The 25,694-nt window shown below is 37.2% G+C and overlaps 3 protein-coding genes across 7 annotated transcripts; all 3 read left to right on the forward strand.

The window, feature by feature from the left end:
- Positions 1 to 4,526: 4,526 nt before the first annotated feature.
- On the forward strand, positions 4,527 to 8,195 carry LOC112278911 (uncharacterized). The gene is made up of 6 exons (XM_024512817.3): positions 4,527 to 5,024; positions 5,629 to 5,782; positions 6,032 to 6,097; positions 6,235 to 6,361; positions 6,560 to 6,680; positions 6,815 to 8,195. The coding sequence occupies exons 2-6, from the start codon at positions 5,671 to 5,673 to the stop codon at positions 7,571 to 7,573; spliced, it is 1,185 nt and encodes a 394-aa protein (XP_024368585.1). The 5' UTR covers positions 4,527 to 5,024; positions 5,629 to 5,670; the 3' UTR covers positions 7,574 to 8,195.
- Positions 8,196 to 8,913: 718 nt separating this feature from the next.
- Positions 8,914 to 16,320, forward strand: LOC112279171 (uncharacterized). 4 transcript variants are annotated; one of them, XM_024513352.3, is made up of 15 exons: positions 8,914 to 10,413; positions 10,848 to 10,901; positions 11,394 to 11,487; positions 11,759 to 11,960; positions 12,383 to 12,469; positions 12,770 to 12,841; positions 12,973 to 13,059; positions 13,356 to 13,427; positions 13,732 to 13,787; positions 13,966 to 14,051; positions 14,332 to 14,422; positions 14,624 to 14,781; positions 14,969 to 15,060; positions 15,364 to 15,512; positions 15,751 to 16,320. In XM_024513352.3, the coding sequence occupies exons 1-15, from the start codon at positions 10,005 to 10,007 to the stop codon at positions 15,824 to 15,826; spliced, it is 1,785 nt and encodes a 594-aa protein (XP_024369120.1). In that variant the 5' UTR covers positions 8,914 to 10,004; the 3' UTR covers positions 15,827 to 16,320. The 4 variants fall into 4 exon arrangements, with proteins under 4 accessions (XP_024369120.1, XP_024369119.1, XP_024369121.1 ...); XM_024513351.3 differs by having other exon boundaries at positions 8,921 to 10,413; positions 11,379 to 11,487; XM_024513353.3 differs by lacking the exon at positions 10,848 to 10,901 and having other exon boundaries at positions 8,956 to 10,413; positions 11,379 to 11,487.
- A 1,842-nt stretch (positions 16,321 to 18,162) lies between these two features.
- On the forward strand, positions 18,163 to 21,065 carry LOC112294847 (uncharacterized). Of its 2 annotated transcripts, none has more exons than XM_024545768.3 (9): positions 18,163 to 18,536; positions 18,695 to 18,804; positions 18,917 to 19,035; positions 19,172 to 19,269; positions 19,457 to 19,544; positions 19,658 to 19,798; positions 20,041 to 20,152; positions 20,312 to 20,475; positions 20,660 to 21,065. In XM_024545768.3, the coding sequence occupies exons 1-9, from the start codon at positions 18,475 to 18,477 to the stop codon at positions 20,702 to 20,704; spliced, it is 939 nt and encodes a 312-aa protein (XP_024401536.1). In that variant the 5' UTR covers positions 18,163 to 18,474; the 3' UTR covers positions 20,705 to 21,065. The 2 variants fall into 2 exon arrangements, with proteins under 2 accessions (XP_024401536.1, XP_024401545.1); XM_024545777.3 differs by having other exon boundaries at positions 18,177 to 18,536; positions 20,044 to 20,152.
- Positions 21,066 to 25,694: the final 4,629 nt, after the last annotated feature.

Raw genomic sequence — 25,694 nt, forward strand, 5'->3', positions numbered from 1 at the left:
ATATCAAGACCACTCGACCTTGTGACAAATTGGACTATCGTAGGCTTGGCCCCTTTTCTGTTTCTGAACAGATCAACCCAGTTGCATATCGGTTACATCTACCGGAGTCAATGAAGATCCATCCTGTATTCCACGTGTCTCTTCTTGAACCATATAAGACAGTGGATATACAAGGAAGAAGACAAATACCACCGCCTCCTATAGAAGTAGATAATAATGAAGAATTTGAGGTGGAAGAGATATTAGACTCAAGGCGGCGCCGAAATAAGCTGGAATATCTTGTTCATTGGCGCGGATATGATATTAGTGAGCGCACATGGGAGCCATCCAGGAATCTAGGAAATGCATCAGCTAAAGTCAAAGTTTTTCATCAACGACATCCATCAAAACCAAGATGAAAACCTCTCTTATAAAAGAGACAAGATTGAGGCAAGATAACATTCAATTTCCTATCCTTGTTTGTAACTTCTTTGCATTTTGTGACGCTAATTAGATGGAGAGCCAACAACTAGCGGATTCAACTCAAGAACCTTCGTTTGCTGACTTACCGGATGAGACATTGCGATTGTCACAACCTTCAAGACGACGCAACCGAGATGAAGACCCTCAAGAACGACATGTTCTTCCTCGAATAGATGATGAGATACAACGCGTTTGGTATCACGACCTTGGAAGAGATTCTCGATGTTTGGTGATATTATTGGAGATAGGAACGACTCCTGATGGTGTTTCAAATGTATTATTTGAAGGAAGTTATGAAGGCCTCAACAATGATCAAATAACAGGGTGGTCTTCTCGCCCTGGAATGGGACACTATCGATGGCTAAGAGGACCCATCAACTATCTTCGAAGAGAACGAAGATCAGAGTATGTAGCAAATACAATTTGCCGCATATTAGATTTTCTCAATATATAATCACCGCTCCTCGTGGAACTCGTCCCTAGAAGGGGGGGTAATGTCACGGACATACATATAATTACCTATATGAATAGATAAAAGTATGTAAAAGTAGGTTAATTGTGTAATATCTTCTAGAGAAGCTTCTTAGAAGCTTCATAGACGCTGCTTTGACTTTATAGGAGTCTATAGTTGACTTTTAGGTTAGAAACTTGGTCAACAAGTTAGCCATGTGCCACGTATGTTGGAAGCTTAAAGAACAAGCTAACTACGTGGTCCATCCATAGAAAACTTACCTTGCAAGCAAAGGCATGTGGCCTAGAAAGTCAACATATATTGGAGGTCTTATAGAACATCGCCACGTGGCTCCTAGTTAGATAGTATATATAGAGGTAAGAGTGAAGCCCTCTTCACTCTTGTCAACTCCTTTCTTGCTTCTAGTCTAGTTTCAAGGGTCTCTAGTTTTCTTGTATTTTGGCAATAGCCATTCCAGTTTCTTTCTTAATATACATATTTCTATTTTGTCCTATTTCTTTTTGAGAAAAGTCTCACTTACTCTTTAGCTTTCATCGAGTTCTTGTCCTTGACACCTTTTGGACTTCTTCAGCCATTATCCATTCCAAAACAACCATGGTCTTCTGTTTCTATGGACTTCATCACGGATCTTCCAATTTCAGGTTCTTATGATTCTATATTCATGATAGTAGATCGTTTTACCAAGATGGCACATTTTGTACTATGTACAAAATCTATCACAAGTGAAGAAACAGCTAAGCTCTTTCTTGACAATATCTATCGCTATCATGGATTATCCAAGGATATTATATCAGATAGGGGAACTCAATTCATATCAAGATTTTGGCGGACTCTTTTGAAGATTCTTAAAGTGGATATAAAACTATCTTCAGTATTCCATCCTCAAACTGATGGACAAATGGAGCGTGTTAATCAAGTTTTAGAGCAATATTTAAGATGTACGATTAATTACCAACAAGATGATTGGACAACTCTTTTGCCATTGGCAGAGTTTGCTTACAATAATATGGTATATTCTTCTACAAAACAAACACCTTTCTTTGTTAATTATGGTTATCATCCACGACTTGATACTTTTGACTTTTCAAAAGTTGATAATCCTACTGCGAAAGATTTGGTAATTCATTTATCAAAGCTACATGCAACGATGAAGGCGCAGTTAAAAGAGGCTCAAGAACAACAAAAGGTCAATGCGGATGTCTATCGAAAGGATCAACTATCATTCATCTTGGGTGATAAGGTATGGCTACTTTGTCACAATATCAAGACCACTCGTTCTTGTGACAAGTTGGACTATCGAAGGCTGGGACCATTTTTTATTTCTGCACAAATCAATCCAGTTGCATATCGTTTAGATCTACAGGAATCAATGAAAATCCATTCAGTATTTCACGTGTCTCTTCTTGAACCATACAAGATAGTGGACATACCAAGAAGACGACAAGCTCCACCTCCTCCTATAGAAGTGGACAATAATGAAGAGTTTGAAGTAGAAGAAGTCTTAGATTCAAGGCGACGTCGAAATAAATTAGAAGATCTTGTCTATTGGCACGGATATGGTATTAGTGAACGCACATGGGAGCCAATAAAGAATCTTGCAAATGCAACAAAAGCGGTGGAGGCTTTTCATCGACGACATCCATTAAAATTAAGATGAAAACCTTCTTTATAAAAGAAACAACATCTAGGCAAGATAACAATCTACTTTCAATTCTTGTTCGTAGCTTCGTTGTAGTAGTGATGCTCAAGAGATGGAGAACCAACAACCAACGGATTCAACTCAAGAGCCTTCATTTACTGACGTGTCGGACGAGACATTACGATTGTCACAACCTTCAAGACGACGTAATCGAGATGAAGATCTTCAAGAACGACATGTTCTTCCTCGAATAGGTGGCGAGGTACAACGCGTTTGGTATCACGATGTGGGAAGGGACTCCCGATGTTTGGTGATTTTGCTAGAGGTAGGAACAACTCCTGATGGTGTTCCAAATATTCTATTTGAAGGAAGTTACGAAGGCCTCAACAATGATCAAATAATTGGGTGGTCTTCTCGCCCTGGTATGGGACACTACCGATGGTTGAGAGGTCCTATCAATCATCTTCGAAGAGAACAAAGATTAGAGTATGTAGCGAATACAATTTGTCACATCATAGATTTTTTCAACATATGATGACCGCTCCTCGTGGAACTCGTCTCTAGAAGGGGGGGATAATGTCACGGCCATAATCATGTAAGCTAATAATTACATATACAAATAGGTAGAAGTAAGTAAAAGTAGATAAAAGTAAGTTAATTCTATAATATTTAATATAGAAACATTTTAGAAGCTTCCTAGACACTGCTTTGACTTCATAAGTGTCTTTAATTGACTTTTTGGATTAGAAACGTGGTCAACAAGTTGGCCATGTGCCACACATGTTGTTAGCTTGAAGATCAAGCTAATTATGTGGCCCACACGTAGAAAAACTTGCCTTGTAAGTCAAGGCATGTGTCCTACAAAGTCAACACATATTGGAGGTCCTATAGAACGTCGCCACGTAGCCCCTAATTAGATAGTATATATAGAGACAAGAGTGAAGGCTTCTTCACTCTTGTCAACTCCTTTCTTGCTTCTAGTCTAGTTTCAAGGGTCTCTAGTTTTCTTGTCTTTTGGCAATAGCCATTCCAGTTTCTATTTCAATATATATACTTATTTATATATATTTTGTTACCTCTCTTTGAGTGAAGGCTCACTTGTCTGAATTGTTTTTTCATCGAGTTCTTGTCCTTGACAATAGCTTGTACAAAACCTACTACTACATCTACCACCATATCCGGATTGTATACATATCTGGATTATATACAATCATATTTGAACCATATAATATTAAAAATTTGAAAGTTTTATATTTTTTATAGATGCTTCCAATTGATGCTTCTAAGATGCTATAATTGATGCTTCATTGATACCTTCTATAATGAGGATTTCTAATAGATTTTTTATACTAAATTGCATTTTCTCTACTAAAACTATTTTGCCTTCTCTTAACTTATCTAGACTAATTTTCTTCTAACAATTGCACTATTGGCACTCTAAATGCCTTCTTTTGTTCTGAAACAACTAGTTGGAGGAAAAGTTGGGGTGGCAGTAGCAAAAACTATGGTGGAATTAGCAAACACCCAATTTGAAACCCATCCAAGAAAGTGGCCCGCTGCCCGACGTCGCACTGGATCAATGAAATACGATAACTACGTCTATCCACTAAACATCCATTCGGTGGCAGGGGAAGCCAGACGGGGCTGTGTCAGAGCGAGAGCCCGGGAGCGAGGCCCGCCATCGCCGGTTGACCTGGTGGTCTAGATGCCAATATCCAAATACCGCGCCGACAGTTTAGCTGACACGATGGGATCGAAAGTCAATTCCCCGGCATGTACATTGACTTTCAAGGACACCCCTGCATCTCCACCGTACAATCGCCTCTCCATCTGTTCCATCTGAAGCTGATCTCGGCTGTCTATGTTGCTTACCTGTACATCCCTCATCGTCCTTACCCACTAACTCTATACTTTTCTCTGAAGAATCTGGCTTATGGGTCGAATCGTGCATATTTGCGTTCGTGGGTGTCGATGGTTTTATATTGTCTTTTTTTGCCTTTTCTGGTATGTTGACGTCAATAGTTCAGCCGTCGGGATGCATATCGGTCGATTTAGATCGGCTCTTGTAGAGCAGGGACCGCTCGCACCTTGAACTGTTGTTGTGGAGGGTTTGTTTGGAGAGCTATTTTCTTGTTTAGTTGGGAGTGTTACGAACGATTGTTGTCTCTTCAAGCTGAGTGCCGTAGATTTGGTTGCGAAGGCACGGTGTCTCGTCCATTCTGAAACTTCACCTCCTTTCGGACAAGGTTTCATTTGAAGTAACTTGACTTAGGTGATGCATAGGAGCTTGTAAGTTTGAAGGACCATTGGGCTTGTGGGAGCTGTCGGTCGCCTTCACTGCCTCATTCAAAGTTGTTGCGAATAGACTGAATATGTCATGTGGGCGTGGACTTCTTGTAATGAGGGCGGAAACTCAGGATTACTGACAGGAACCTCGCGGATTGCGTAGTGGTATGCCGACAATAGCCATCACCAGCAGTAGTTGATTTTCATGGGCTAGTTGTAATTCTTCATTTGAAATACCCTCAGTACTAGTTGGTTTTGATTTTATTTCATGTGAATGTAGTGCTGTTCATGGTTGTAGAGACCTTCTTCTGTTGTCAAGGAGATGCAATCTAAACTAGGTTTCCAGTGTTCAGTTATGTTCTATTGAAGTTTGTGCTCTTGAAAAAAGTGAGGTGTGGATGTGTCTTTGATACGTGTACAGTAAAGTTATGTTCTGTTGAACTACTCGTAGTTTCTCCCTCAGGTAACTGTAACCATATTGATGTGTCTACACTCTCTCCTCGTAGTAAATTAGAAAAGTAATAATGAATACGACTAGAATTGCAGTAGATCCTCAATGTTCCACGTCAGTAAATAAGGCGGGATTTGACTTTACAACTGTAGTCTAGTGTAGCATCCCACTGATGTATTCTGTGTTTTTCGTATTGTTGTTAATTTATATTTGAGAATGAACATGCATAACATGCACTTCAAAAACAGTAATATCAAAAAGAAAACAATGCAAGAGTAGTCGAGCTTTCAGCCCAGGCCTGGATATTTACGATTGCAGAGAGTACCTGGCTGTGTGATAACCGCTAGACCACACCAACTGATGGCGGAAGTCTACAATTTTTGTGAGGGTGACCGACTGAGTGTCATGCCTTACAGCAGGTTAATTGTAACGATCAAGTATGCTGATGGCATAAGAGACCTATCCTTGGATGGTGGGCATTCCCCCTGTGTCACACTCCTGCGAAACTTTAGGTTTAATAGTACTGCAGGGATAATGTGTAAATGCATGTACGAAGATACTGTTAGCAAATTTCATTTCAGTGTGTGCTTAATAAGTAGTTTGTTCGAAAATTGTGCACCTGAACTTTGCGTACATAACGGAATGCATTTTATTTAAATGGTGATAAACGACATGCATCCATAGCATGTGTACTCACTGTGTTTAGTGCTCATTGATGTAGGAAAGGGGGCCTCATATGTTACTCTTCAGTGTGGGAGTCAAGTTTCTCAGACCGATGTTGCTAAAGGTTTTCGTCCAACCCATATAGTTATTGAACCAAAAACTTCACGGATTCTACTCGAGGCAAAGCTGTGATCCTGTTCAGAGCTGAAAGTTTTTGTTTCTCAAATGATGACACACAGTCATGTGGCACTTTCTGCACAGGAGCTGGTGCCAAACCCTCATTCAACACAACATTTGAGTTCAAAACTGACCAATCCACGAATGCTCTCATCGTTCACGTTTTCAGCCTCCATCCAGAGAAGGGCTACAGACGGGTCGGCCAAACTACGTAAATCTTGCCTCCTTTCGCAGCAAACTCTACTGAGTTGCCAATTTGCCACTCTCCAGCATGGCTTTGTTTGAATTCATCTTGTAACACTTCATCCTCATGACGGCCTTTCCAGGTGCTCTCTTTGTCAAGTGTTACATTAAAAATTAAGATGCCTTCTGTGATTGACAAACGCCTTCAAATTGATGAGAGTTGCAGATTGGATTTAAAAACAATGTTTTCTAGTGGAGCTACTGTGGACTCCAGAGCGTTTCTTCTTTCACGGCGCACCCCTGGAAAATTTGGGGGCTACATTTTCCTCTCTCTCACATTAGAGGCGGTAAAAACATACTCTATCCATGAGCTTCGCTGCTTGCTGTGAAGTTGTTTTCAGAAGATATTGAACTGTTTGATTTATTTATTTTGCTTTTCTTGTTGATTGTTGCTAAATTAGGTCAACTCATACTGGTACAGATGCAATCTCCCTATTCTCGTCAGCAAACATTTCCACTGCGCTCAGATCACCAGCATTCCTCTAATCGCGACGACGAATATAGAAGCCGTAGCCTTGGTAGCTCCAAGTCTAGCGTAGAACCCTGGAGCCCTGTTGGAGGATGCTATGGAACCCAGTCGCAGTCACCTTACGAGGACTTTGGACTTGACTCAGATTTTTTTGATGGGTTTGGAGCTATTCCCGGCGCTGAAAACAACAAACCGCCGCCACCAAAAAGCACCAGTAACAGGAATCATCCTGGCAGTCCAGGTGGCGGTAACAAACGGACTCCACAATCGCAGCCATCTCGTTTGTATCCTGGCCAGCCTGGGAAACCACGCCCGGTTTTCTCCAGAGACTCCCCGACTGCGGCTTCTGCGAGCCCTCCTCGCACCCGTCGCCTCCCTCCCTCTGACTCTTGTGTACCAATTGTAACATGCGGATCGAAAGTAGTAGAGCCGCAGCCCCAGAAGTCACAACCAAAACCGGAGATTCGACATCAGCACCAGCCCTCGAGGGCACAACCAGACAAGCAATTTCAACGACAGCAGCCACCCCCTTCACGCTACAAGCCGCTACCACAACACCACGTGCCGCCACAACCATACTATGAACCGCCGCCAACAGCATCACCAATGCCACCACAGCCAGCGCCGAGTCTTGGCATGCAAGTGGCCAAAGTTGCTGTTCCGATCGCTGCAAAAATCGCGTTGTCATCACTTGGGGATTTATTCTTCTGATAGACCACCAGTTGCAACCCTCGATCAGGTTGAGGTACACCAACCGATCCTTCACAAACTTGTCGGCTCTGTTGCGGGAGATGGTCCGTTCGGTGAATGTTTAAATCAGTCAAGTGCGCTTTTGTGTTTCTTTCACAGTCCACCCTTGGGACCAACATCGACATCCTAGCTGGGTTCTAATGGAAATGTCAAAGACTGCAATTGCGGTCTAGTTTCGGATGCCGTGCTTGAAGTCTGGTACATCCACGCTGCCACCTTGTGCCGTTATAGGTTTGTCGGTATGGAACGCCCGAGAGGTGCCGACTGGTGATTGTTTTGCCATGGATCCAGCTCCGAGAAAATCTTCTGTCTCTCATCGACTGAGACTTCGAACCCTTTGTGTGCTTTGCTTGCTGGTACAACACAAGCATATAAATATTGAACAATCAACCTGTCAATCGATTTATTTGTCACTATATATTTAGATATATCTGAACCTTCTACATGATTTTATAAACCATCGTGTGGGTATTGTTGAAGTGATTTCACTGTACTGTAGTCTCTGACGCTTAAGTATTGTTAAAATTCGTTTTGATATTTTAAGCAAGAATCCTCAGAAACTGCTTGCGGCTCTTTCCGCACAGTATGGTGTGAGTTTTTTTTTTTTTTTTTTTTTTTTTTTCACTTTTGTTTATTTATGCATGTTTTTGTTTTTATAATTCTAAATCTGAAGTTAAATTTTGTTGATTTGAAACATCAAGGTTTTGTGACTGGGGTGGTCCTTTCGCTTCTGAAAGCAATATTGTTGGTAAGAACGATGATTGTTTAAATTTATTTCTATATTTTTTCTGATTTCTAATTACGTTGCTAAAAAGTGTTTTGCACTGAAACTATAACACTCTTATTATCAATGTCAATTCTTGAATACTATACTTTGAGTTTTTTCTAACAAGACATTATCATACACACGGGGTTTTCATTCATTTGTATGTTTATATATATACAATAGGTGAAACAAATAACACAAGTACTTGCAAACAAGTCAAACCATGGATATAACTCAAATAACAATCTATTAAGTCTATAATTCCAAAAACACATTGACACACACATTACTCATCACAAATATGATACTCACACATATGTAAATATGAATATAAACATGATTATATATATATATATATATATATACACATTGTGGCCAAGTGATCCGCAAACATAACACTTGGCATTGGAAAAGAATTTTTAAATTGAGTTGTTTGTTTGTTCGTTAGTTTGTTTTTAGGGTTTCGCTTCCCCTCGAGGGGTGTCGCAACTCCGAGGCAGCCATGGCGGGCCCCGGCTTTCCAATTCCAGTCCATCGCGTCGCACACCACTCCGCGCAGCCCTCCCCTCTTCCGGCCTCGCTGCCTCTCCGCTGTGTCCCTCCGATCGCTATGTCACGGCGAGATTTCCCTCCTCACATACTTCGGTGCCCTTTTAGCTCCCGATTGATCCATTCCTGGCGCAGTTTGCGGCCGATTTGGAGCTGTCAGCAGTGATTTGGAGCTTTGCGACTCATCGGAAGGGGCTTGATGCGAACTTTGGAAGGGGAAATAGGAAGAGGTTGTGGTGAAAGACGGATGTGCACATACCAATGCCATTGCACACAGTTTTATATGTCTCAAAGCTTCATCTCTGTTTCCCACTATTTTCTTTATTTCTTTTTAAATTTATGATATAAATATAATTTTATTTAGGCTTTTCGATCTCGTGGAAGTTGGTAGTTACGGTGCGCGCTTGGAATCCGTTGCTTGTGATGAGCTTGGTAGAGGCTCTAGTAGTAGTTTTTGTGTTTAGTGTTTGGTTGTAGTCATTGGCGTGGTTGGCATTGACGAAGCAGGCGAAGTCGGGTACTGTAGCTTTGGGGTGCACGTAGGGTTTCGTTGGAAGAATGGATTGGTGCAGTGGGCAATTCAGGGGAGGAGAGGACTGAAGGAGAAGCGGTGGGAGAAACTTGTGTAATATTTGGAGGTTGATTGCGAGTTTACGATGATTGACGGGCATGAGACGATGCAGCTGAGCCAGGGTTCCTAGCAAAGTTGGAACTTGGATTTTGTGCAATTTTGGTGATCTCTTGGGATATTGAATGTTGAAAAGAATTGCAACATAGTTGCGAAGATCTGGTGGAAAGGACAATCTGTAGGAGGGAATTGTTACTATTTGTTAGATACAGGTGCTTCTAAGTTTGTAATTCTTATGGAAATGGCAGAATTCGGGTCTGCATGATTCCAGGGCTAATGTGATGGGAGTCGTGTAACTAGGGTAGCTCGGGCCTAGTAAATTAGTGCTGCCGATTCTTCTTCTACAATGCATACCCTGGAGCATGTGTCAGGAAGAGAAAGCTCATTAAAAAGGCGGGGTCGTTCTGGGGAGGAATAAGGCTGATGCGACGGCAATTGGGGCGGAGACGATGGAGGAGATTGACTTAGAAATGGGACCAGGGTACGATGATGGGACGCACTTCGACTCTGGGGCAGCCCAAAACCTCGCAATCATCGGCGTGAATGATCATGGATTGAAACCAGCGCCTCGGAAGAAAAAGAAAGTAGTGAAGAGGTGGCGCGACGAGTGGGCGGAGACGTACAAATGGGCCTACGTTGCTGTTCATGAGGGCTCCCATCGCATATTTTGCTCTGTATGCAAGGAATATGGAAGGAAGCACCGACGCAATCCTTACGGCAATGAAGGCAGCCGTAACATGCAGATGAGTGCACTCGAGGAGCACAATAACAGTCTGTTGCACAAGGAAGCTCTCCGCCTTCAGATGGCTTCCCGCGACAGAGGAATGGGAATCGTTGAGCGGCCTCTCTACGTAAAGGGTATGCTTCTGAAAATAGATGTGTTTATGGAGTCTAGAGCGACAGATTTTTTCTATGTAATCTACATCCCTTGGTATTTGACTTCGAAAATATTGATTGTAATGGCAAAGGCAGCTCCTGTCACGGTTTATGGAATCATGTTCTTTTTCCAGTCTTCAATGGTGCACAGAACGTGACTTTACACTTGCCGAAGGTTGAACATGTAGTAGTAATCATGGTGACGGAGACTTTTATCACCTCCACAACGTATTGTTGGGAGTCAAAGACTTACAGCTTGCTATCGGTGAACTTCATGTCTGAGGACGGTTGTTATGCCGTGCAGTTGAGGGCCAGCCTTAGACATCTGGTATCAAAGGAATGGTTTAGATTTGATAGTTCGCTTCGCATGGACGTGAGAAGAGGATTTGTAAAGTGACCTATTTGCTGCCTGTCAGATGTGTCGAGGCAATGTACAAACGAAGGCTACTTTCAACATACTGTATCTTCGTGTAAGTTTATCGTCTCTTTCATTCGTGGTTCTGGAGATCATCCTCCATGTTCCAGATGTCATCATAACGTCTTTGTTTATCATTGCGGCAGTTTTGTATTTTTTCCTTTTAAACCTAAGCATAGCGAAGAAGGACCGATGGTTGGAGCGGGCAAAGTAGATCGTGCACCTTTCGCTTATATATTAGCTAGTGATCAGTTAGAAGCTGGCAAGACGGTAATGAATTGTGATTGGTCTAAACCTTCGACTTCGTTCGACCAACATCAGACTTGGAATCTGGGTGTTAGAGGATGCTGTCGGACAAAGCTTCAACAATTTTAGCTATATTCGCGTTTGGTTGCTGGAGCTAGAATGGAACTGCAAGTTTAGAGGTTGAACAAAGTCTTGTTTCCTCGTCGCGCACACCATGGAGAAGAGTTGTTTTTATTTTATTTCATTTTCATTATTGGTTAATAATTTTTCTCCTCTAAAAGTGCAGTATCTATTTTAGCAGCTATCTTGCGGCGGGATCCGCATGAAGTGGAATTCATACAATCAATTCAAGAAGTTGTGCATTCATTGGAACCTGTTCTTGCAAAAGTTCCGCAGTAAGCCAAGCTCGCACCATGTCTTGTGGCATACTTTTACTTATCTTTTGGACGAGAAAGGTTTACTAATGCTTGTTAGGTTGTGGTTTGAGTTTGGAGTCTTTGTATCATATGTTTTAGAATATTACCAATAGGATTCTCAATATGAAAATTCACGACACTTCTCAGTGCATTGATTACGAATCAGTTGTTATGATGTATAATCTGGGAGACGACAGATTATGTTATTGGGAGAGACTAGAATAGTTCCTGATACGATTAGCTGTGGCAGGTATGTACATGTGTTCGAGCGACTTGTGGAGCCTGAGAGAGTAACTATTTTTAAAGTTCCTTGGGTAGACGACAAGGGAGAGGCACATGTGAATCGTGGTTTCAGAGTTCAGTTCAACCAAGCGCTTGGTCCTTATAAAGGCGGTCTACGCTTTCATCCAACTGTCAACCTCAGCGTTGTGAAGTTCCTTGCTTTTGAACAGGTCATTAATCAATCCGTTTTATTAACAATTCAGTTCAGTGTCTATTCTTCTCACACTTCTGGGCACACTTTATATTCATTTCCAACCGTCTGTTTGATAAATTTTACAGTCCTTGCTCAGTGTTTTTTGCATCTGTTCATGTAGTTATCCCTAATTAAGACATATTAGCTCATGAATAGAGGCCAGGTATGTTAGGCTGTATAGACCTTATGTGAACGTCACTAATTTATTTTTTTCTCAATTACCATGCACTAAATTTTAGCACTATCACAGCTTTCTTTATGAGAGGAAATTGAACTGGAGAAATTGCAATAGTGCCTGATTTTTTATTTTGAAGACTTTACAAGGTTCGAAGGTGTAGAGTACTTACATTTAGGCATGATGTATGTAGCTTTAAGTTTGTATTTGTGCATATTGTACAGACATTGAGGAATTCACTATCATCACTTAGCTTGGGTGGTGGTCAGGGCGGCAGCGATTTCAATCCTAAGGGAAAAAGTGAGAATGAGGTGAGTGGAGTCATTTTAGGTGTACTACCTGGTCTATTTTCACGGCTTGATATCTGGTTTCGTTCTCGTTTTCACCTCCAGTCGTAAATTATTCCTGCTCAAATTTTAGACAGGCATTGTAGGTGTTCTTTATTTGAATATATTCTCTATCTACAATCAGGATTTTGTAAACTTCTATTTGCTTCTTCTTCTTGTTTTGTGAGAACACCAGTTGGATACTGTTATTTCAAACATGAACGATGCTGGATATTTATTGGAAGTAAGGGTCAGTTAAGATGATCTGTTTCCTTGTTTTTGCAGATCATGCGGTTCTGCTATAGTTTCATGGAAGAACTGTATAGACACATTGGACCTAACCAGGTTCCCATTTTTGTAAGTTCATTATCTTGATAATTACGTTTATGTCTGATTTTTCTGGCCGCTTCTTGTGAACAGTGGAAGAGGTTGCAAAGATTGCTAGGATGCGTGTCAGAAACTCATGCAGGGCACTTGATTGTCTCTAGGATACTCCATCTGGAGATATTGGTGTCGGACAACGTGAGATTGGTTACCTATTTGGCCAGTATAGGCGTCTAACAAGCCAATATGAGGTGACTTTTTAATTTCGTTACACGTCTGTCTTCCACTTACATCGGGTACTCCATGGTTGGTGGAGGAAAGTGCATTGCTATCCGTTTCACAGTCTAATGCAACATGGCAAGCTTTCTTGACGTGTTATTATCCAGTGGTATGCGTGACATTGAGTATGTTGCTGTTTTACCTCCTATTCGCTGCAAATTACAGGAAAGAAACCTTAAAAACCTATTATAATATGCTCGGTTAGATTTATTGTGATGCGAGAGATATTGGTGAACTTTTAATGAATTTTCAATCTTTTTATGGACAGGGCATTTTAGGTCCTAAAGGGATTCAATGGGGTGCGTCAAATCTACATTCAGAGGCTACTGGTTATGGCGTGGTACATATTTTCTTCTCTCTAGTATTCTAGGGATCTGGAAACAACTCTGAGGTCACATGATTGTGTAGCTGTTGTAGGATGTTTGGTTTGAATGGTATGCAAAAACCGTACTATTTACATGAGTGACTGTTCAGGGTATCAGAGTGTAGAATTTGTTTTGTATTTCCCAGGTGAGGAAGCAGTGAATCATTTTGAGTGCCTTTTCTTTTTCTTTCTTTTATTTATTTATTTTTCACTTTTCTTTCACTTTACCTTTCTTGTCGTATTCGAGCACATTCTGAGTGTCTTGTAATCTTGGTTGTAGGTGTACTACGCCAAGGAGGTGCTTGCCAGTTTAGAGAAAGATCTTAAAGGTCTCAGGTTCGTCACTTCTGAACTTTCCTCATTGATGTAATAATTTCTAAAATATCTATGTCTGATGCTTCTACTGTTAAGTCTCCCGTAAAGTAACCTACTTTTGTGTAGCTATTACCAACTTTAGTCATTCTGAAGTGTTCGTATTCTTGAGACTTCTACATTTCTTCTTGTTCGCTTTCAGGTGTGTTGTGAGTGGCGCAGGAAAAGTGGCATTATATGCAGTTGAGAAACTGATTGCCTTCGGTGCTATTCCTGTTACAGTCTCAGGTATGCTCTGTTATGAATAGGTCCAGCAGCGTAGTATCTGCTATGATATTCCTTACGTTAGCAGAATATGTCAAAACGGGCCATTGAACTAGAAGAATTGCTGAATCGTCAGGCCTTACATAGGACATTATTATAGTGAACTTTTATCTAAGACATTTTATTGAGATAAAATACTGCTGGACACTTGATTTCAGTGGCAATTTCTACGCCATCTTTTCTAAGTTTCTGTTAGATAAGCATCATCTGGAATTTATGTACGTGAATTCTGTGTTCATGATAGATACAAGCGGTTACATCTTAGATGAAGGTGGCTTTGATCGTGTCAAGCTTGGGTTTATTCGTGAAATAAAAGCTCATAATAAGTGCCTGAGGTAACTACTACTTTCAGTCCAATAATCCTTAAAGACTTGAACTCTCTACCTATTTTCTAAATCTATTAGTGATATATTGTTCCTGTGGAATAATCATGATCCTTGTTCCTTACGTGTTGAAAGTAGTTTTCGCCTGCATCATGTTCAGCGCTGAATAAATCTGTCCTTGGTAGTAGTAATCTTACAAAGAGTCGTCTGCAGGGATTATACCAAGAATTACTCAAGTGCAAAGTATTTTGAGGACATGAAGCCCTGGACAGTGAAGTGTGATGTTGCTTTTCCTTGTGCAACACAGAACGAGCTCAATCATGTTGATGCTCTGTCTCTCATTAATGTTGGTTGTCAAGTCATTATAGAAGGTATTTTACTCGTTAGAGCAATTTCCGGCTCTCATCTATCGAGAAAAGTATGATTTTGTCCGGTAGTGCATCTATTAGTGTTTGCAAAGCGTCAGAAGACGCATGAAATAGCCGAATGAGATTGTAGACCCTCTGATATGGGCTGGTCAATCTTCTTTTAAGGACCATCTTTGTTTTCTGGTTCCAGGGGCCAACATGCCATGTACCGCTGAAGCGATTGATGTATTTCGGAAGTCAAAAGTATGGTTTGGGCCTGGAAAGGCTGCAAATGCTGGAGGGGTAAGATTTTGATCCGACTGACCTTGCTAGGTTTTGCAGTAGCCAGGTTATTATTAAGATGGCTATCTTATGATCTGTGCGCGGGGTTTATGTTTTAACAAAATCCACATATTTAGCCTAAATTCGTAACTCAACGTAATAGTGCACTAGTGAACTGAAGTCTGATCAAACGACTAGGGATTTATAGTAGTTTGTGTAATCAATCCTCGTTTCTGTCATTCCATAGAGATGTCAGAACTACGCTTGGACCTGTGTACATATGATATAGCAAAGTGAGCATCAACAATCTCTTCTGACTGGCAGGTAACTATTCAAGGTCTGGAAATGTCGCAAAACAATTCCTGTGCTCAATGGACAGCTGAAGAAGTTGATACGAGATTGGAAGAGGTTATGAAAGATATATATCAAAAGTCTGTGAAGGCGGCCCAAGATTATGGAATTGGCAATCCAGAGTAAGTAGTTCAGTCAATAATTCCACAACTTTGTACCTTGCGTATCCTGTGGTTTTTCAACCATTTTGTACACTTGGATAGCTATTGTGGAAATATCTTAAAATATGCAGTAGCTGTGATGTAACCTCACGATACTAGTTTTCCTTTTTGGCTTGTAAATGGCAACGCTGAAAGTTTCATCAGGCGATTTGTTACAGTCCTCATATTCCATCTTAATGTTTCTTTTTTCTTTGTTTAGGGCTCTACTTGATGGCGCCAATATTGCGAGTTTTCTACGAGTTGCTCAAGCAATGTTGGAACAGGGTTGTGTTTGAAGCTGTGCATATTTGCGTACTTATGTCCACACCCCGCCCCTGGCCTTTGGCTGTTCTCTCATCCTCAACTCTCAATAATTAGTGATGACGCAGTTGCTACATCAGCAGGTGTCTTCAATGTTCAAACAAGCTTTAACATCTATGTGTTGTGCTCTGAGTGAAGCCGGGTTTTACAAGCTGGGTTATGCAAAGAGAAAGATGGGTGAAGAGGGATGTGGTTAGTGTAATGAAGAGAAGCGTTGCTTCCGGAGCATGCAACCCTGATAGAAAATGATCATGTGCATTATGTTAGGCTAGGAGGATATAGTTTCTGGGTTCAAATTATGAACTGCACTCCATCTTAATGTGAATCTACTTCAGGCAGTCCCCAGGATAGTTTTACACAGGTAACCCCTACAGGACAAAAGTGGCCCTGAGCACAACTCAGATGTGCTGTACTATGTGTCCTACAAATCTATTGCAATTAATCTTGAAAGAGTAGATTTGAAGTACAACACTGTATCTATCATAATGGACTACTTGTGAAAAAATATACTTGTGCATCAAAATGGATTCTTGTGGATGATCAGCCCATAAAATTTCTAACTTAAAATGAGATTCTACATCAAAATTAGACATGACTTCAAAGTGATCAATAACATTGATTATGCATTTCTAAACTGAATACAATGAAGTGATTTGAAGTATACCTGTGATCAACTAAATCATGTGTGATGTTCGTTGTAAAATATACTGCAAAATACAGCTAATGCTTCAATCAAACAAATCGTAGGATTCATATAAGCAGTATTGAAGCCATTATTAATCTATCATAATCAATAGAAATTCAATGAGGAAAAGTTGTGATGTACTTTTTGTTAAAATCCTTTATAAAATAATCATCAATTTAATATGAAAATCTATAATTTTTAAAATGATTTCATTTCTATTTATTTAATACTCTTTCTAAATCATACTATATAGATTACTTGGATTCTTAGTTGAATTTATCAAAGTCTTTCCAATCCAATTAGAATAAGAATGTTTTTGGTAAAGTTTAAATCATAAAATATTGAGTGGATAAATGAATTTATGCATATAAATATATTCAAATATCTAACATAACTATTTAATAATATTATTCATGAATTAAAAAATATCCAATAAATAATAATTAATTAGACAATGGTAGCATTAATTAGTAAAATATAAATATCAATTCTAAGATTTTTCTATATTGCACTAGGAATTGTAAATTGTTCTTTAAATGTACGTGCTGCTAAAATCTTGATCAATTGCCATCTAAAAAGAATGTAAAGATGTCAAAATTTGAATTATTCATTAGTTTTTTATATAATTGACTAATGATGGCTTAGATATGAATATAATCTTTGTTATTTCTTAAAAGCTTTAAAGAAATAAACAACCTCATATTGGCCCATGTGTTACGTGCATGTTGAGTGGAGTTTTTATGGAATTAGACTGAAAAATGCATGCACTTAACAAGGACTTTACATGCATAAAGAATATAAATAATTAAATAAATAAATAAATCATGCACAAAGAAAGAGTTCTTTTGTGCATAAGGATGAAGTCTGTTTTTTTCATTAAGAAGAAGTAAACTTGGAGATGTTAATAATGTAGAGGATGTTAATGTGTACTATGTGTATTAGAATTATTTATCTACAGATAACAAAAATAAAACCATGAACCTTAAAAATAAGAGTTTATCATAAAATTATATTAAACTAAAAGTTTACATTTACAGCCATAGTTTAAAAGAAATAAATAGAATTTATAATATATTTTTCATTATATATATATATATATTCCAAAATCTCAAAATTATAAATATTTAAAAGTAAGTACATAAAAGGTTCTTATTTTTTAAAATAAATATTAAACATAATTATCATATAATTTTATAAATTTTATGAATTTATTTTTAGTGGTGTTCTCAATAATTTAAGTTCACTCAAGAAATCATAATGTAGATAGTTGAAATAGATTTTATATAACACATATGAATTTTATTAGGATTTTTTGTGTACTAAAAAATACAGGTATTTAATAATGCACACACACACACACACACATATATATATATATATATATATATAGAAAAATTTCAAAACCTGAAGTTGGTTGAGACCCATTAAAAGGGTAAAATGATCACAATAAACCTTCTCAGAAAATGGATGTACAGAGAATGATAAAATCCAAAGGTTCATTATATCGGAACATAGGTGCGTGTGTTCCAGATAGTTCCCAGAAGTTCTATTCACACAGAACGTGGACTCCCGTTCCCAAGCTCAGAGGCAGATTCTGACTGGAATCGACGCCCTTCCTCACCCTTTTCCTCGCCGATCACCACCACCACCTCCGCCGCTGTTGAGCTGCGGCTTAGGGTTTTGCGACCAAGCATTCTCACTGTCGGAGTTTAGACGCTCGGGAGGTGACTAGAGTGTCCAGACTCCGTCGATGCTACAGCGCTGAGCTCCCTACGTTGTTTTTTGTCGTCTTGGTCTCCTTCGTCGCTGTAATTTGGTTTGTGAGTATGGCTGCATTGGCTTAAGGATTCAGGGGTTTAGGGTTTAAGGGAGTCAATTCAGGCGAGTTTGGGAGTGACAATCGAGTTTCTGGTGCTGGGCTAAGCCCTCGCCGGCAAGATGCAGTCCGACGAGGTCGTATGGCAGGTCATCAACCATGTCCACTGCAGCTTCAAGGCCAAGTAAGTATGCGCAGGAGAAGCGAGCGAGAGAGCGAGAGAGAGAGAGAGAGAGAGAGAGAGAGAGACGTTTATTTGGTTTTCTTATCGAGTTTTGGGCATTACGGGAGGTGGAGCACTTGTTGACGGTGTTTGGGGTGGTGTTGGTGGTCATGGCGTAGGATGCAAACGCAGAATTTTTGTAGGAACGAGTACAATGTCACGGGACTTTGTAATCGGAGTTCGTGTCCCCTGGCCAACAGCAGATACTCTACGATTCGGGAAATTGATGGTGAGTTGTTTTGTTCTTTCCTGGAAAGCGTTGATATTTTTGTTTTGTTAGCGAGGATAGTTTCAATTTTGGATTATTCGAATTTTCTGCTTATTTGGACTTGGAATTGTAGGTACGCTGTACTTGTATATGAAGAGTATTGAGCGATCTCATTCCCCTAAAGACTTGTGGGAGCGTGTTAAATTGCCTCGAAATTATGGGAAGGCGCTGGAGACGATCGATAAACATCTGGTTAGCGCTTTTTCCATCGAAATTGTGTGTTCAATTATGGGTTACTCTAACGAATTTCAACATAATTGTGTGTTCAATTATGGGTTTCCATCTCCTTTTTTCTCACTTTTGTGAAATATGTGATTTATGTATGAAGGAACATTGGCCGAAGTTTTTGGTGCATAAAAATAAGCAGCGGCTTACTAAAATGACTCAGTACTTGATCCGAATGCGGAAACTAGCATTGAAAACCAAGTAAGCGTTTCACCGGAAGTGGGCTGTTTACCAATTCACATAAAGAGACTGACAATTATCAGAGAACCGTATTGTTTTCGGAATCTTGCGCCTTGCCTCCTCTACTGGAAAGCGGTTGTTTGTCTTCTAATTTGTCCAAGTATTCCTGTGCGTAACGTTCTCTAACTTACATACCATTGACCTGCAGGCGCAAACTCGTCACAATGCCTGCGAAGGAAGTGAAAAGGGAGAAGCGTAGGGAAGCGAAGGCATTAACAGCAGCTGTTTTGGACAAGGTCGTGATCGCACCCAGTGATAACTTGCACACCAGCACATGATATTTGTGTAGAAGTTAGATTCCGATGTTCAATTTTTCAGTACTTCTCATGGTTTGTTGTTTTGTTTGCAGTCGATAGAGAAGGAACTATTGCAGCGATTGCAAAGTGGAACTTACGGAGATATATACAACTTCCCCGTCAAAGAATACGAGAAAGTTTTGGCAATGGAGGAGATGGAACCTGCTGGTGAGGAGAGTGAAGAGGAAGAAGAGGTAAGTGTAGGCATATCATTTCTGTACTTTATTACTCGACTTTGGCTTAGGGAATGTGTCGAGAATACCCTGGACAGACACATGTTGCATGGTTTTTTTAAAACCCTTCTTTAATGTTCCATTTTTTAACTTTTTTAGGGCACTTACAGTCAGCTCTGGCCAACTTTATTGAACGCACACATGCATAAATAAAAAATTGACAACACTTACGTATGCTACTTGCGTAATGTACAATCGTTTAGCAGGAGCCAGAAGTTGAATACGTGGAGGGTTACGAAATGGAGGATGAAGACGAGGATGATGCTATTGAAGACTTTGCTCAGGGTGCGAACAGGATGTCTGATTCTGAAGATGGTATATCTATTAGAGGCCTTAACACTTGTTTTTAATGAGCTATTTGCCATGCCGACTTCTGATTAACTGTTGAAATTCTGTATCGTAATTGTTCTTGCTTCACTGTGTAATGAATTGTCTGCTTACATCTTATACATCTTATGTGTATTTTTTGGCCAGACGACGGAGAACAATCCCATGATGAATCAGATGCATCTGAGGACGAGGACATGCAACCAAGCCGTCAATCGAGGAAGGCCCCCAAGTCGCTCAAGGTTCCTTCGAAGAGAGGTCAAGTTGATCCTACGCCAGCTAGCAGAAAGAAAAGACGTCCCCATGTCGAGGTAATTGAGATCTACTTAATCTGCTGATTGTGACGGTGGCCTGATTATGCTATTCTAGTTTGAATCATCAGTCGGTTATTCAATGATGACGTTACAGATTCGGAAGTCACCAAATTATTTGCATCCGAGTTTTCTTTTAGTGCATTGGTGATCCTTACTGACAGTTCGGTGTACTTTTTGACAGATCGAGTATGAAGAGGAGCGTGAGATGCAGAATGCGGATTTTTGATTTTTGCAATATTCTGCCAACTCGGTTGTGCACAATTTTGTATTAACACGAGATTAGGTTTACGGTGGTTATAACACATGTTCCCCTAAATCTAGATCGGTCAAAAGACCGAAGACCTTATGGAAGCAGGGAGCAAGTTAGTGCGGAAGTTGGAGATATGTGACTGACGTTCTTCTATTGAGCAGTGCAAGGCTTCTAAGTGACTAGTTGAAACCAAGACTGCCCTCATGAGATATTAGAAATTTGGTGCGATTAATTGATATAGAGGTTAAAACGGTTACTTATTTCATTCTCTCGCTTGTAATTTACACCAGGTTGCCTGTGTTATTCATTGATTCTAAGAGAGAAATGTCCAACTCTACATTTGATGCCTCAATTGCCGACGCGAAAAGACCTCGCAGTAGTCATTGCAGTAGCCATTGAGGTGGGGTTCCTAAATTTGAAGTTTATCTTGTAAAAAGTTGTCATGCTCCAAAAAAAGCCCGTATTATCTTCAAGAACCAATCAAAAGCTTTGAAATATTTAATCCCAGGTCTCAGAAAACTGCAGCCATGTGTTTGTTTCATTCGTTAGTAACACTCATTTCGAACATAAATGTGCTTTATTCTAGTAATCAATGTGAACTTCCTGAAGTCCCTTTCAATTTCAAGCACTAAGAATGATTCGTACACATTCGCAGATGTCATTCTTGACTTGGTTCTGCAACTTTTGCTTGTTAATTAAAGTGAAATATGAGTTCAGTACAGACGAAGTTGAATGTGGTTTTTCTTCACAGTTAATGGAAGACTGTTATGTTCCGCCCCGAAAAGAAGTTGGATATGAAATTCATTTAATGAATCCGAGTTTTCTTAAGGAAGTTAAACCAGAACATTATGGGAAAAACTAATTTTACCCAAAGATTCGAAGTAACTCTAGTATCATAACAAAACAAAACTTTTTGAGGATATTTATTGGTAATCTAATGATTCGGTAAAAGTGGTAAAAGGTGGAGGATCTTTACAAAAATTAGATAAAATAAGTTTGAAGTACAACAAGATCTTTTCTATGTGATTTAAGTAAATCCTAGCTTTACTTAAGATAGCTACTATACAAATGTCTAGGTGAATTAGACCAAAGAAACAAGATTCCATTCAAATAACTAAGCCAAAACATGAAGTGATAGTATTCTAAGTTTGGTTCTAAAGTGCTCAAACTCAACTATAGTAGTAGTTTTGTAAAAACATCAACAAATCATTATTTTTGTTAATATCATATACTAATTCAATCTTTTTTTTTCTTTTTTCTTTTTTCTTTTTCTTTTTCCACTAGTACAAACAAACTAAAATTTAATAAAAACATGTTTTATGCTTGGATGATCTAAAATTTTATTTACAACAACATGAAATTGATATTGTCAACAAATTTTATAGTTGGCTCTTCTTTAGAATGACAAATTGACTTCAACAACTTCCACATCTAAAGAGCTTCCATAATTGCATAGGAGATAGCAATATACTAAACTTTAGGTATTGATGGTGCTATTACAAATTAATGCTTAGTAGTTCAAATACTAGCTTTACTACTAAAATTGAAGTATTTTTAGATTGAAACTTGGTTTTTAAAATCATAACCTCAATCATTGTCATTAAAAATTCAAGCACAAGATAAGATATACAAGATGGGTTTATGAAATCACATATATATACCAACTTCATATCCATTTTGGTGATTGTATGCAGATAATTATTGCTAAATCATTATACAAGAATATAGTAGTTACATCTATGTCATAGATCTTAAATTATGACATAGATGTAACATATAGATGTTATATTTAATTTAGATATCTATATGATACAACACCATATCTTATATGGTGTTGTAAGATAAAAAATTTAAAAAATTAAATTAAATATAGAAATTAGAAAAAATATTTAAATTAATTTTCTTTCTTTATTTAATGAAAGCCCTTAGCCATTGATCTTGCTTTCAAGAGATTAATCTATTGATTTTCTTTCTTCTTAAACTTAAACACTTACCAACATTCAACTGTTTTGTACTTAGATAGAAGAATAGTCAAATCTCAAGTATCATTCTTGATAAGTGATCCATACACTAAACAAAGTACAACAATCCACTCATTATTTTATAGGTGGTGATAGCTTTTTTTGTAAAGCTTTAATTGTGCAATCTTATATATATACAAAATTTCAACCACATAGCATTTCCATCATTCCAAATGATGTAATTTATTCTTGACATATCTACTATTCCATGGCTAGAAATATAAATGTATCTTATTATTAGAATCATTGTCTTTGTGATTAATATTGGAATAAATCTCATCTTATAATTTAAAAGATGTATAAGAATATTAAAAAAATAGATTTTTTTATTTTATTTTATTTTTTATATATCAACTAATTAATAGATTGTATCTTTGGAAAAACCTCTTGATCTTCTATTAGTTAATAAAAAATTGTACAAGGATTTGTGGATCTTAAAAATAAAGTATAAAAAAAAATTGTATTGCTCTTTTTAAAATTATACTATATGTTTTAATTGCAAAAATATCTTTTTCACTCAAATAAGTGATATCTAAATTAAATATGACATAACAATTGCAAATGCACCATTTGGTAAAGAAATTGTACAACTTGTACATGCTAAAAGTATTTTTAGGATTAAGCCTAACAAAGATCATTTTTGAATTTTTATCATCTAACTTTGCATGTTTATAATTAAGAATAAAAATATAATTGGTGCATCTAAAAACCTTCAAATTTTTTTATTAGGTTTGATTCTTAATCAACACTATTTAATTGTTTCTTCCAAAAGCCTAGGAGGACTACATATAAAGAAATAAACAAAGTTTTAGCCTAACATTTTTCTCCTAGACCAACATCATGGTGTATAGATAGGATCTTATTTAACAATATTCTTCTCATATGTTAATTTATGCCATTAAACTTGAAAGAATTACAAGGCATAACTTAATATTAAATGTACTTTTATAAATAAGAATAAACATACTTCCTAAGATATCCACCACCATTGCCTACATGCAATATCTTAGTCTAATAATTTATATCATTTCTAACAAATGCTTTGTATTGAATGAATTATTCCAAAGTATTATCCTTATGTCTTAAGAAATAAAAATAGATTTTTTAAAGTGTAATAATCTATAAAAATAAGTAAAAAAATAGTACCTAAGATTGGTGTAGCTTCACTAGTTCACAAAAATTTGTAAAAATTAATTGTAATGATTGCTCTTTTGACTTCTTGTTGTATTTTCTATCAAAGGATGTCTTGCATTACTTTCTTAAAATACAAGATTTATATATATATATAAAAAAAAAAAAAACTTTCTAAGTCATGCTTGAAGCCAAACTCATCTACTATATAATTCTTGCATAACAACTTTATATTCTTGTAGACTAAATTGATACATCTTCTAATACCACAATGAAGCATTGTTACTTTGTATAAACAAAGTTAGTAGTTCTCCTCTATATACTACTATACTATAATTTAGCCTAAATAAATATTAGCTAAATTACTTTAGATTTTTTTTTTTTTTTTTTTTAATAATAAAATTAAGATTTTTTCTTTTTTTAAAATAAAAAAATTAATAAAAATTATATTTTTTGCCAAATTAGGCACATACAACATGGACATCAAATTATGTTTCTTCTAATTGCCATTAAATAAATAATTATTGAGATATATCTTATAAGCACCAACTATTATTAATTTAGCATTGTTACTATGCCTTAATATAATGCAATCTTATACAAGATGATAATTATTGAATGCAACTTTTATATGAGGTTTTTAAATCCAAAATCCAAGGATTTAAATCATAATTATTATAAGATGATATATTGAAGAATTTATAATTATTGATATTTTTAAATGCATCATTTTATATTTCTTTTTAATATAAAGAAGCTACTTCTTTTTTTCCTAATATTATACTTATTAAATCTAGCAAGTAGTTTCTAACACTCTTTTTTAGTGTTACTAAGTTTTCTATTGTAAATTAAAGAAATTCTATTTTTATCTTTTTATCTTTAGTAGAGTATTTCTTAAGTTGGTAAGAACAACGTTTATTTTTATTTTTGAATATTAGTTTGTGCTTGTCAAAAATGTAGATAAAAATAGAAATATACAAAAAGAATTATCTTAACTCCTTTTTATTACTTTTTCTCATAATCTTTATTAAATATTATGTCAAAGATAGAAGCATACTTGAAGCTATCTTTTGTCTTTAATCATGTGACAAGTTGCATCAAATTATAGAATAGCATTTTAAGAAACAAAACAATGTATTGATTGTCTAAATATTAAACCTTATTCTTATACAATCATTTGATAAGGCTATTTAGGATATTGACATATCACCATCATTGTTGAGCTTTAAATTAAGAAGTTGCAATGAAAAATAAAATTATTATTAGACATTACTTCTTCTAAAAGTGGCTACTAATTTTAACAATGAACTTTTAGCATTCTTAGCATTATCAAGAAGATGAAGCTAAGACTTACTTGTTTAAAATAAAGTAGACAATAGAAAATTTTGATTTCAATTATTCCATTCATTTAGCTTAATTGTAAGAATTAAAATATTAATTTAATTCTATAATTAATGTTGATTTAAATAATACTTAATTAAAATTTCTGAGACAAAATTGTTTTTAATTAATTTTTCTATTAACCTAAGATGAACATAAATTGCATAGGATTTATATAGGCCTATAATCTTATAAGCACTAAATTAAGTCTTAACAATATATGTGTTTAAATTTTAACAACTTAAAATAATAGTCATTCTTTATCTACTTGATATTCTTAAAGGTAATGTAATAATATATATATATATATATATATATATATATCACAATAAATAATTTTACTACAAAGACCACTACAAGGCATACAAATTGATTAAGGAGAAAATAATTCTACTAAGGCCAAAAAAATCCTTAAAATCTATAAAAAGAGCAAT

Source organism: Physcomitrium patens, chromosome 2 (assembly GCF_059467195.1).
Source record: "Physcomitrium patens ecotype Gransden chromosome 2, ASM5946719v1, whole genome shotgun sequence".
Classification (NCBI taxonomy): Eukaryota; Viridiplantae; Streptophyta; class Bryopsida; order Funariales; family Funariaceae; genus Physcomitrium; species Physcomitrium patens.